Source organism: Agelaius tricolor, unplaced genomic scaffold (genome assembly GCF_023055355.1).
Source record: "Agelaius tricolor isolate 1412-34295 unplaced genomic scaffold, bAgeTri1.0.p SCAF_36, whole genome shotgun sequence".
Lineage (NCBI taxonomy): Eukaryota > Metazoa > Chordata > Aves > Passeriformes > Icteridae > Agelaius > Agelaius tricolor.
The window spans coordinates 1,362,806-1,375,193 of NW_027269296.1; the positions used below are offsets into that span (position 1 = coordinate 1,362,806).

General features: G+C 62.3%; 1 protein-coding gene across 4 annotated transcripts; it reads right to left on the reverse strand.

Annotated features, from left to right (window-relative positions):
• Positions 1-394: 394 nt before the first annotated feature.
• LOC139603076 (CYFIP-related Rac1 interactor A-like) lies at positions 395-10,123 on the reverse strand. 4 transcript variants are annotated; one of them, XM_071453520.1, is made up of 13 exons: positions 9,956-10,123; positions 7,353-7,437; positions 6,733-6,813; positions 5,302-5,381; positions 4,700-4,821; positions 3,032-3,137; positions 2,554-2,690; positions 2,371-2,448; positions 2,148-2,264; positions 1,973-2,052; positions 1,751-1,877; positions 1,045-1,115; positions 395-964 (listed from the first exon to the last, which is right to left on the reverse strand). In XM_071453520.1, exons 4-13 carry the CDS (start codon positions 5,372-5,374, stop codon positions 901-903), a joined length of 975 nt encoding a protein of 324 aa, XP_071309621.1. In that variant the 5' UTR covers positions 5,375-5,381; positions 6,733-6,813; positions 7,353-7,437; positions 9,956-10,123; the 3' UTR covers positions 395-900. The 4 variants fall into 4 exon arrangements, with proteins under 4 accessions (XP_071309621.1, XP_071309622.1, XP_071309623.1 ...); XM_071453521.1 differs by lacking the exon at positions 6,733-6,813; XM_071453522.1 differs by lacking the exon at positions 5,302-5,381.
• Positions 10,124-12,388: the final 2,265 nt, after the last annotated feature.

Consider the following 12,388-nt stretch of genomic DNA (forward strand, 5'->3'; position numbering starts at 1 on the left):
GATGGGGGCTGTGTCACCCAGGGGCTGGCACGGGGTCCTGCCCTGCGGGAGCCTCCCCCAGCTCGGGGGGCTGCGGGTGCGAGGCCGGGTGGGTGCCCCCAGGGCTGCCTTGGCACGGGTGGGGCCAGCCGGGCTGCGCTGTCGCGGTGTCACAGGGCCATCTGCCGGCAAAGACAGCGGCCCCGGCTGCCAGAACCGGCCTCCAGCCCCAGTCCTCCCAGTCTGCAGCTGCACTGGGGAAGGAGGGAGCTGGGCTGGGCTGGCTCGGGGGGCACCTTGTCCCTCTTGTCCCTCTTGTCGCTCCTGGTCACTGTGGGAGGTGGCGTTTGTCCCGCAGGGTGTCACGGAGAGGGGCCACGGTGGTGGCACGGGATGGGACACAGCTGCAGCCACGAACAGATTAAATGTCATTTTATTTCACACCCAAAAAAAAAATGTAGAAAAGAAGAGGTGAGTGTGGATTTAATTGCTCATATTAAAAATCTACCAGGTGAGACTGAGCCGTTTCCTCCAGAGTCAGTGCAGATCCACAGGGATACTTCTTCCTTCTCCTCCTCCTCCTCCTCCTCCTCTTGGGGACCAGGATGGGGACAGGGGCACCACCTGCCCCCTCCCCAGGGTGCCCCCGTGCCATGGGCACCCTGCTGCCAGCCCCACCAGCATTGCCTTGCCCGGGTCTCTCCTGCCTGGCCTCTGTCCCGTGTCCCCACGGTGCCACCCACACCTCGTGTCCAGGAGCAGGTGCTGATTTGGGGGCGGGAAGGGGAAGGGGAGGGGGGCAGGAGCCCGGGCCCGTTTTGATTTGTTTTTAGCATTTCTGTGCGTTCCTCGCTGTCCCTTTTCCCTCGGTACAAAATGAGCTGTATGGTCATGGGTGACACGGTGACTGCGGCCCCGCCCTCACTGCAGCAGGGCCCGGATCTGTTTGGACGTGGTGTCGTCGTTGAGGTGCCGAGTGGTGTACCTGGGTGGGGAGGGGACACCGGTCACAGCCCCGCGCCCTCTCTGCTGTCCCCAAGCCGTGTCCCCAAGCCCCCGTCTCACCTCAGAGCGTTCAGGAGCCCCTCGGTGCTGGTTGAGGGTTGGTCTTTCAGGACTTTAATGCAGCCTTTCATCTGTTGGGGGCACAGAGAGGGGCAGTGATGTCACAGACACATTTTACTAAAAAATCCTTTCCTTAGGATTGTTCCTCCTGAGAAGCTGAGAGGCCTCAGGAACGAAATGTAACCAATGGTTATCTGCTGCTGTGGAATGCAACAGGTGCATCTGGGATTGGTCTGGTGTGGTTGTTTCTAATCAATGGCCAATCACAGCCCAGCTGTCCGGACTGTCTGGTCAGCCACAAGATTTTATTATCATTCCATTCTTTTCTATTGCTTGCTAGCCTTCTGATGAAATCCTTTCTTCTATTCTTTTAGTATAGTTTTAATATATAATATATATATTATACATATATTATATATACCATAAAAGATTTATCATAATAATAAATTATAATAATATATCATAATATATTATTATAATGTATATAATAATATATATTATAAAATAATATATATAATAAAATAATAAATCAGCCTTCTGAACCATGGAGTCAAGATTCCCATCTCTCCCCTCGTCCTGAGGCCCCCAGTGACCACCACCACCCTGAGACCCCTGGGATCCCCCTTCCTCCCCATCCTCAAGCCCAGGGATTCCAGCTCCTGTGGCACGGCTGTGACCCCACAGCTGTGACCCCAAGACCACTCACATCAATCTTGGAGGTCTTGGCAAAGGCCCCCACGGGGTGGACGTGGTCGTAGAGGATGATGACACCAACCATCACCCTCATGCAGAAGAGCAGGGTCTCGGTGTTGGTGAAGCGGCTCCGGTACTCCCTGGGCGAGCAGAGAGGCTGCCTGAGCCTGGCAGGGGTGGCACAGGGACCCCAGGACCAAGCTGTCCCCCCCAGACCCCAAAGTGGGGCACTCACGGGGTCTCCAGCATCACCCTGCACACGCAGGCCATGGTGCTCAGGCAGTCGGTCGTGTCCTCGATCGGGAGGGTCTTGTTCTGAAACCCAACAGGTCCCAGCTGCTGTTTCCCCCATGTGTGGTGGCTGGAGGGGGTTTCTGCCCCTCCTGAGGGTCCCCCCAGCCCCCCCTCACCTCCGAAACGAACTTGGTGGTGGCGTTGCTGAGGGTTTTCAGCATGGGGGTGGCCTCGGCGTAGAACAGGGACATCCTGTTGGCCATCTCGTTGTTCACCTCGCTCTCTGCATCCAGCTGGGGGGGTGTGCTGGGGGTCACTGCGGTGCCTGAGCCCCCCCAAAGCCATCCCCAGCCCTGTGAACCCCTGGGGGAGGCCGGGGGAGCAGCAGAGTCCTCCCACCTGCAGGTTGTTGATGCGGTTCCGGCTGATGGTCCGTCTGTAGTAGCTGAAGTCATTCTGGATGGCAGGGTTGGTCATCTGAGGGGGGGGACACACCAGGGTTAGGGGACACAAGGGACTCTGCTGGTTTGCAGGGTCCTGGTGTGGGGACCCCCCTCGCTGTCACCCCGCACGGGGAGGCACCTTGAGCTCGTCGAAGCTGAGGGTGAAGTGCAGGATCTCGGCGAACTGCTTGGCCAGGGCCTGCTCCCGCTCCAGGTGCTGGGTCGGGGCGTACGGGGGGCTGGTGAGCGCCTCCAGCAGGCTCCGCAGGGCATTCTCTGGGGACAGAGCACCCCCGGTCCCCCTCTGCACCGCCACCTCGCCTCCTCCCTCATCCTGCGGCCCCCAATGAGCACCACCACCCCGAGACCCCCGGGATGCCCCTTCCTCCCCATCCTCAAGCCAGGGAGAGGGACCCCAGGTATCCCAGCTGCTGCGGCACGGCTGCAACCCCACAGCTGTGACCCCAAGACCGCTCACATCGATCTTGGAGGTCTTGGTGAAGGCCCCCAGGGGCCGAGGGGAAACTGAGGCACGGTGCAGCATCCCGAGCTGAGCAGGTGCTCCATGGGCAGGCCTGGGGATGCGCAGGGGGACGCAGGGGAGCTCGGGCACTCACCCAGCCGCAGGGAGAACTCGTAGAAGCGTTTCAGCTTGGCGACCAGGGGGCACACGGCGCTCCAGGCGCGCTCCTGCAGCCGCAGGTCCCCGGAGTTCTGGATGGCCTGCGAGGGGAGTGTTGGGGAAGATGAAACAGGAGAGCCTCATAAATATGATTGTCTGGCAAAAGATTTTGAGAATATGGAAACTATAAGCGAGATTGAAATGAAAGCAAGCTTTGAGATCCTTTAGTTACTGAACAATGAGAAAACAATGGCATGGCCAGCTGAAGGTGATCCCCTTTTGATGAAACAACACCCTCTGCTTGCAGGCAGGTCCAAGGGTCTGAGCAGACCCTGGCAGCTTGGCAGAAGGGGCCCAAAGAGGAGTTTTTAGGGTTTAAAATGTAGCACAGTATGGTAATGTAGTGATTCTTATAGGCTGTATAGAAATGCTATATAATTTGTATATTTTACTAGATTGGTTCGTAAGAATCAGAATGTTCAACACAGAAGATGATTTATTGTATTGTAACAGGAACTTCGCTCCCTTGCCTTTTACTCTCTTACACTTTTGCTCTCTCACCCTCTCATCCTCTCTCCCCCTCTCTTCTCTCAGTCCTGCTCTGAGCTGTGCCTGGCAGCTCCCAGCAGGGCCCTGCACCCAGGCCCTTTGCAATAAACCCCAGGTTCCCAGCCCTGGCTGCAGAGATCTCTCATCTCCATCTGTCCTGACCGTGCTACCCCTGATGCTCCTACAGGGAGGGCGCCAGCGCTTGCCCCAAGCCCCGGAGGGTGTGCGGGCACCGGGGCTGCGCTGAGGCAGAGGGGAAATTTTCCAGGGTAGAAATCCATTTTGATTTAGGTGAAATGTACATTTTTGAGTCGAGTCTGTGGTTAGAAAGCATAGCTATGTAGCCTGACTGCAAGGCCTAGGCTCAGAGAAACTGCTTCAGTGAAAGACAAAGATATGGGGGGGAGAGACAGAGGGTGATAGAGAGAGACAGAGACTGCTGTGAGAGCAGCTCAACCTGACCTAGGAATTCTTTCTGATAAAGAAGAACTAGCAGCAAATGTCACACGAAATTCGTGAAAATGAATATGTATGAACCTATTGTGAAATTGTACGCATATGTATTTGAGAGGGGGATAAGAAGAGACCTGAAGTTCCCAGATGTACTCATGACATTTTAGGGGAACCATTCCCACATGCGTCCAGCGCTGTAATAAACACACCTGTGACGGTGTTCACAGGGGTCTCAGGTTGAGGGAAGAGACAAGGATCTGACTCCATGTTTCAGAAGGCTTGATTTATTATTTTATGATATATATTACATTAAAACTATACTAAAAGAATAGAAGAAAGGATTTCATCAGAAGGCTGGCTAAGAATAGAATAGGAAGGAATGATAACAAAGGTTTGTGGCTCGGCTCTCTGTCTGAGCCAGCTGGGCTGTGATTGGCCATTAATTATAAACATTCAACATGGGCCAATCCCAGATGCACCTGTTGCATTCCACAGCAGCAGATAACCATTGTTTATGTTTTGTTCCTGAGGCCTCTCAGCTTCTCAGGAGGAAAAATCCTAAGGAAAGGATTTTCCATAAAAGATGGCTGCGACACATACCAGCTTTACAACTTTCACAAAAGTTGTCGAGTTTTGATTATCTCCTCAAAACAGCACCCACCTCTCGGATCTCCTGCCCGGCGCCCGTGTAGGACTGCAGCTCGGCCAGGATGGTCTGTGCCTCCTCCAGCACGGCGTTCACCTGGTTCCACACCGCCGTCTCGGCCTCCGTGGGCTGCGCATCTGCAGGGCAGCGCCCCGGGGAGAGAAACCCGGAGGGCTCTGAGCGGGGCCCGGGGAGGACAGAGCCAGAGCGGGGTGCCAGCACCCCCGGCCGCGGCTCCCCCGCCGGCCCGCAGCCCTTCCTGGCCGGATTTGCCCCTGCTCCGTTCTCCTTGCCCCAGCTCAAGTCAAGCCGTGGAGCGGGGGGCGGCTGGGGGTGAGTCCTGGCTGCCCTGTGCCCGCGGTGCTGCTCACCACGAGGGATCCCCTCGGCCCCAAGGGGCTGCAAAGAGCCCCGGAGGGAGAGGTGAGGAGCGACAGCCCCCGGCCACGGGCCTGGCCCCCCTCCCCGGGGACACCCCCGGATGGCAAAGGTGGGGGAGGACGTCTGGGATGGGCGCGATGCGATGGGCGACCGGGGACAAAGAACTCAAAATGGTGTGGATGTGGAACTCAGGATTAAGTACGGAACGAAAACGGAAAATAAAAATCCCATCTCACTTTCAAAGTCAAGGAAAAAATTAGGGCCTTGGTCAAGTTCGTTATAAGTCAACACTTTTAGAAGGTTCCCCATGTGAAACCTGCAAGAGAAGAAACAAGAGGAAAAAAGCATGATGGTGAGGTGGAGCCCGGGGAAGAGGTGCTGGGCTGGGGGCGGCGGCGGCGGCCGGAGCCCCGTCCTCCCCCCGCTGCTCCCCGGGGGCTCCGGGGGTGACCCCGCAGCCGCTCCCGGCCCCGGGTGCAGCCTCTTCCCCCCCGATGGTGATGAGCGCTGGCGGATGGGTGATGGAGAGGGAGGAGCGAAGGGAGGAGAAGCCGCCGAGAAATCCCTGAAGTCCCTGGAGTTTGGCTACAGCCAAACCCCTACTCTAGCGCAGAGGGGTCCTGGGGAGACCCCAGAACTGTGCCGGGGGGCTGTGGAGGGGGCTGGAGGCAGGAGAAGGTTGTGCTGCCTCAAAGGAGCCAGGAGGAGCAGGAAGGTTCCTCGCCGTGGGAGTGGGGAGCTGTGTGACCCCAGCCCTGGGTGTTTTGGGGGGTGCTGGAGTCAGAGGTGGTGCGGGGAGCTGTGCATCCGCTGGGGATGGAGCTGGGGCGGGCAATGCCACTGAACTCTTCTCACCCTCCTCAATCCTGCTCTGAGCTGTGCCCTGGGAGGAATTGCAGGAGCCAGGGGAGCCCTGGGGCTGTGCCTGGCCTGGCATCCTGCCCCCGCAGTGCCCAGCCTGGGAGGCCCAGGGCTGTCCTTTCCTGGCCCTCAGCCCCGATCCACGGGAAGCTGAGGCAGGTCCCTGCTCCCCTTCCCTCGGTGCAGGCTGCAGCCGCCGCACTGACCTTCCCAGCAGTGCAGGTGGCACGGATCACTCCCTCCCCCTGGATCACTCCCTCCCCCTGGATCACTCCCTCCCCCTGGATCACTCCCTCCCCCTGGATCACTCCCTCCTCCTGGATCACTCCCTCCTCCTGGATCACTCCCTCCCCCTGGATCACTCCCTCCTCCTGGATCATTCCCTCCTCCTGGATCACTCCCTCCTCCTGGATCACTCCCTCCTCCTGGATCACTCCCTCCCCCTGGATCATTCCCTCCTCCTGGATCATTCCCTCCCCCTGGATCATTCCCTCCCCCTGGATCACTCTCTCCTCCTTTCCCAGCCCGCAGGCTGTCCCTGTCCTGGCACAGTCAGGGACATCAGCTAACAGCACTGGGTGTGTGCCTGCTGCATCCTGCATCCCACCACTCTGCCAGGACATCTGCCCCACTCTGAGGAATGGAGTCCCGGAACCCTGCCCCGTTTTGGAGACTTTTTCAGGGCCCCAAAGCACCTGGGGACATGGGGCTGCTTGGGGACACTGTGGCTGTCCCCTTCCTCTGGACAGCAGCTGCGGTGGCAGCCCTGGCGCCCTCCCCATGCCCACCCTGCTCATGGGACTTACTTTCAAAATCCAGGAAAAAATGAGGACAGTTTTCTAAATCTTTGCCCAATACCTTTATCAGGTTGCCCATGGCCAGCAGACCTGAGCGAGAGAAACAGAACAGAGTGGAACAGCACCGGTGCCACCAGCTGAACACCCCAGCACCCCTGAGCCCCCAGGGGACACCAGCTGGACACCCCAGCACCCCCGAGCCCCCAAGGGCCACCACCATGACACCCCTGAGTCCCCAGGGGCCACCACCACAGCACCTCCCTGTGCCCACCCCAATTCCTCCTGGCTGGGCACACAGCCGTGAGCATTCCCTGGAATGTGACAGCTCTCCCAGCACCTCTGACAGCTCCAGAGGTGGGAAGGGAAGAGGGGCGAGGGCCTTGTGATCCTGGGGCAGCCCTGGCCAGGCTGCCACCCCTGAGACACCCCAGTTCCCCAGACCTGGCATCCCCAAGGGATGGGGGGCTGCCCCATGGTGTCATGGCATTCCCCTGGGTTATGGGGCTGGGCATCCCCCACGGACAGGGGAAGACCCCAATGGGAATTGTGCCCCACAGACCCTGTTTGGGGCTCTGCTGCCCGTGCCAGAGCATCTCACCCACCCCACAGCCCTGCCCTCGGGTCCTTACCTCAGTGCCTGGTGTGGCAGTGGTGGCTACGGCAGGAGCAGGGGCTGTGCCACCCGCCCGGGTCACTTCATGGGCCAGCAAGGACCTGTGGGCAGGAGGGCAGGAGGGTCAGGGCACCCCCTGGGCACCTCCCTGTCCTGGGGACCCATGGGTGGGTGACCAGGAGGGGAAGCACAGCGGGACACTGGATGTCCCCTCCATCTCCTGCTGCCACCAGCCTTCACCTTATTTCCCTTGGTTGTTTTTTACTGGCACCGGGAGCTCAGCAGGCATCGGGCTGAGCATCCCCTGTCCCTCATCACCCCTTGTGGGACCTGCCAGCAGCTCGGGGACAACCCCAGAGTGGAGCCATCTGTCCCCATCCTTCCTCGAAGAGGCCAAGATCCCCAGGGATGACTTTGCCAGCTCCAGTGCTTGGGTTTGCTCTTTCCTGAGCGCTGTGTGAAGATCCCTTTACGCTGCCGATGAGCCACAACCCAAATCCTGCAGGCAACGGGGCTCTCCCCCAATTCCCTGCACCCCACCTTTCCTACATGGATGGAGGGGGTCAGGATTGACCCCACGGTGTCAGCAGGCACCAGGACGCAGCCACGGGACTCAGCAGGTTGTAATTAAGCGCTGGGGTTTAATTAATGAGGCTGGGGAAGGGGAGAGGCAGAGCTGGAGCAGCAGGGGAGGGATGGGGTGGCCTCGTGCCTGGAATGGGGCTGTGTCCCCCCCAGCCCAGCACAGACCCTTGGCATCAACAGTGATGGCTCTGCCTTCCTCCTCCTCCTCCTCCTCCCAGGCCCACTAAGTGCTGGCTTTGCACTGGGGCTGCACAAATCTGAACACAGCTGGATTTTGGGGTAACTGGGGTGCACCAAACACACCCAGAGCTGCTCTGGTGCAGTGACCCCGAGGCTCATCCTGCTGAGCACTGGGCTGTTTTTAAAGGGTGCTGGGGACGTCCCTGGGGTGCCAGGGGGGTCCCTGGGGTGAGAGATTGGCCCCTGGCCCTGGCACACAGGCTTTGACCGGCGTGCGGGCGTCCTCCTGCCTGTGCCACCGTTGTCCTTGACGGGCAGCTTGGGGCTGGGATTTGTCACTGCTGAACTCTGCCTGTGCCCAGGGAAGGGGCACGGGTGGGTCCCCGGTGTGAGGACACCCCGGGGTGACCCCAGAGCCGTGGTGCAGGGGTTTGGTGCCAGGGGCTGGTTTGGGGATTGCTGCAGCCCCTGGGGCTGGGGTAAGGGGGGCTCCCCTTGGGGTTCAGCCCCTGTTTTACCCCTTTTCCTTGGTCCCAGGTGCTTAAACCCCCCAGTGACACTTGGCCCGGGGGGGCCACAGCACATCCCTCCCAGGGGGGCTGCGGGAGAGGGCGAGGGGCTCCCCCCAGTGCAGGCTGCTCACTGCTGAACTGGGGGAATTGCGCACCCCAAATCCGCTGGGAGAGTCACCCCCAAAACGGCAGCGCTCGCAGAGGAACGCGCTGCCACAGGAGGGCTGGGAACAGCCGGCTCCCTGTCCCCAGCCACACCCGAGGTGGCCCCGGCTCCTGTCCCTCCCTGCGGTGGCCTCGTTGCACCCCAGCCCCGCTCCAGACCCTGCCCCTGTTCCCGCAGCGCCGCCTCCCCCTGCTCCCCACGAGCACCCTGCCCCACGGGGACCCACGGCGGTGTCACCTCCATGGAGACAACCCAGCCGGCGGGCTGAGCCCGCACTCCTGCTCCAGGCAGGACCAAATCCTGCATCCAGGAGCATCCCTCCCCCGAGCCGGCAGTGCCCGGAGGGGCAGCGATGTCCCCGGGCTTAGGCCACCCCGTGTCACCGTTTTGGGGCTGTGTCCCTTTGCAGCATCGCCCTGGGCACCGCAGCCTGGTGCAGCGCCGCAGCCCCGGCCGGGGGCTCCCTGCCCCTTCCCCTTGACCCGGCCCCGCTCCCCGCAGCCCCTCGCCCGCCCGGTGCCCACCGGGTGCCCCCCGCCGCCGCCGCGCCCCGCCGGCCGCTGCCCCCCGCCCATGGCCGCGCCGGCGCCGCCGCAGCCGCCGCAGGCTCGGGCGAGCGGTGCCCGAAGGATTTTCCATGGTGGGGGGGGGCACAGCTCATGCCGGGAATGGGGGTGCGGGGGCCAGATCCCACCCCAGGATCAACCGGGGCAGGGTGGAGCTGGGGGTCCCGGCGCGGTGCCCCCTCCCCGCTTCGGGCAGCTCCGTGTCCGGAGGGATGAGGGAGCCGAGCCCCCCTCGAGTGGGGCCGGGGGCTGCGGGGGCTCCCCCGTGCCCGGCTGCGGCTGCGGCTGAGCCGCGCATTTACCGCAGGGCCGCCTGCCGGGAGCCGAGCCGCAGCACCCACCGAGCGCCCGCACCCTCCGGGGACCCTGCAGCAGCCCCGGGTGGGGCGAACCCAGCCCGGCATCGCCCAGCCCGGCAGCGCCCAGCCCGGCAGCGCCCAGCCCCGCGGCGCCCAGCCCGGTATCGCCCAGCCCCGCGGCACCCAGCGCTCCATCCCCGCTCCCGGGGCTGCAAAGCGCGGAGAGGGGCGGCTCTCGGCGGGGTCCCCGGGGGACACCCCCCGCCCTGCCCTGTCCCCGGGCCTGCTGGCAGCCCTGTCCCCGCGCTCACCGTGGCCGTGGGAGCCCGCGGCGTGGGCAGGCGGTGGCGGCGGTCGGGAGTGCGCGGGTGCTGCGGGACGAGCCGCCCGCCGTGTGCGTGAGCCGCCCTGCGCCAGCTGCCGAATGCACCACAAAGACCACCATAGCCCCCCGGCCCCCCCACGCCACTGGTGACGGTGACGTCTCAAGTGTGAGCGAGACGGGGATGTTTAACCCCCTGCGTGCCGGCCGGCAGAGCGCTGCGGCCTGGCGAGGAGAGGGGTCTGCGTGCTGCTCGCTGGGTTTGGGGGATGCGGGGACATCGAGAGGGTCGCCCCACATCAGAGCCAGACCCAGCTCACGCAAGGGGGAGGGAAAATCCAAATATTCCTTTGCTCCTGCCCCAGCCTGTGGGTGGCGCCGCTTGGCCCGGTCCCCTCTCGGGGGAGGGGGACAAGCACCGACCCCACCTGGTGCCACCGCAGCGAGGACAAACCCGACCCCCGTGCCAGGACCCCTGTTTGGGGCAGGCAGCACCTTCTGTGCCTCACCAGCTCCCCCAGGACGGGGCAGAAAGGGTTTGGGGGGAAGAACCGGCACAGAGCTGTTCCCCCAGGGGTGACGAAGGAGGAAGGGAACCCCCAAATTGGGCTATTTCTGCTTTTCTACCCCAACTCCCCCCTTTTCCCAGGCCAGCGCTGGGCATGACAGTGGGGACATCAGGAGGCACCCCCAGTGTTAGGGTCACCCCGGGTCCAGCTTGCCCAGTGGCACCCAGAGCTGTCCCTCAGGGCCATGGGGTGGGTGACAACAGCTCCTCACTCCTTTACAGGCAATTTTGTGCTGGGGGGGGGGTCTCGGAGGGGCTGGCAGCGCCCCGAGCACCGGCAGCGTCACCGCTGGCTGAGGGACAGGAGCTGTCGGGAGTCTGGGGTAAGCAGCCGTGATTCCTGCTCCCCAAGCCCCCCGCGGTTCGTGGGGGGCTGCAGAGGCAGAGGGGGCTGCGGGGTCTCCCCCATCGGGCACAGCCCCCCGGGCCGTGCTGCTGCCGCCCGCAGCCGCTGGGGGAAGCTGCAGCCCTGTGCATTCCTCGGAGCCGCTGCATGGGGAGGTTTTGGAGGTTTTCAGGAACGGGCAGCGCCCCGACAGCTCCGCGCCCCGCGGGTGGGTGTTGGGGTGTTGGGGGATGCTGCTGCAGGAGTGGGGAGGGAAAAGCTGTGGCTGAGCCAGCGCTGCCCGCACAGCTGTGTCCCCTCCAGACACCCTGTTGTCCCCTCTGCAAACCCAGGGCCAATATCCTATTCGGACCCGGGCTCATGCAGGTTTTGGGGTGCCCCAGTTTGGGTGCTGGGCTCAGCTGGGTGCTCCAGTGGGTGCTCTGTCCGTGTGGTCAGCCCTCCACGACCCCCAGCACCACGGCTTGGGGTGTCAGGGCCCCAAAAGGGACATCCCAGGACCACACCGTCACCCTGATCCTCATCCCAAGGGCATCCCTGGGGCTCCCCTGCCTCTCCCAGCCCCTCCGGCTCCCCCTTCCCGTGGGCTGAGCCGGGCCGCTCTCAGCCCTGGCAGCCTGCGCTGCTTCAATTAAGCCCTCATTAATTTTTCAGTCCCCCGGAGCAGCCCGGGCACGGGCGGTTTGCAGAGCTGCTAATTGGTGTCTTCTCTACTCCACATCCCAGAACCGCCCGAAGGGCCGGGGGGGCTCATCCCTCCCCCGGCTCTCGGGGACGCTCACGGAGAGGCTTTGGGGCCACACGGAGCCCAGCAGAGGCTGTGGAGGTGACCCAAAATCCGTGGGGCAGAATCGCCTCATTCCAGGTGGGGTCCAGCCCTGGCCGGGGACATGGCACAAAGATGCCACGTCCAGCCCTGGGGGGGAGGAGGATGAAGCCCTTCAGCCCCACTGCTACAAAAAACCCCACAAATATTCGTGGTTTTTGTAACCCAGCCCTGTGTCACCTGCAGCTGGGGCATTTTCTGCTGCTTCCTGCAGCCTCCAGTGCAGAAAAGGTGGGTGCACCTGAGGGCAGCTGCCTTGGAGAAGGGCTGAGCACCCCATGGCACCCCACAGCCCACTGGGGATGAGATGGATGGGATGGGATCCATGGGATGGGATGGGGTGGGATCCATAGGATGGGATGGGATGGGATGGGATGGGATGGGATGGGATGGGATCCATAGGGTGAGATGGGATGGGGTGGGATGGGATGGGATCCATGGGGTGGGATGGGATGGGATGGGGTGGGTTGGGGTGGGGAACAGCCCTGGTGGCCAAAGACTTCATCCAGGCCCAGTGGGCAGCAGATGCAGAGGGGCAGCTTCGGACGGGCCCAGTGTCCCTGGGATCACAGCAGGACGCCAAGGTCACCGGGAAAAGCGCTCGGCGATCTCCATGGAAACATTCCACGTTTGGTTCTGGAGATCAAAGTGGTTTTCTTGTCCCTGTCTCCTGTGTGCTTCA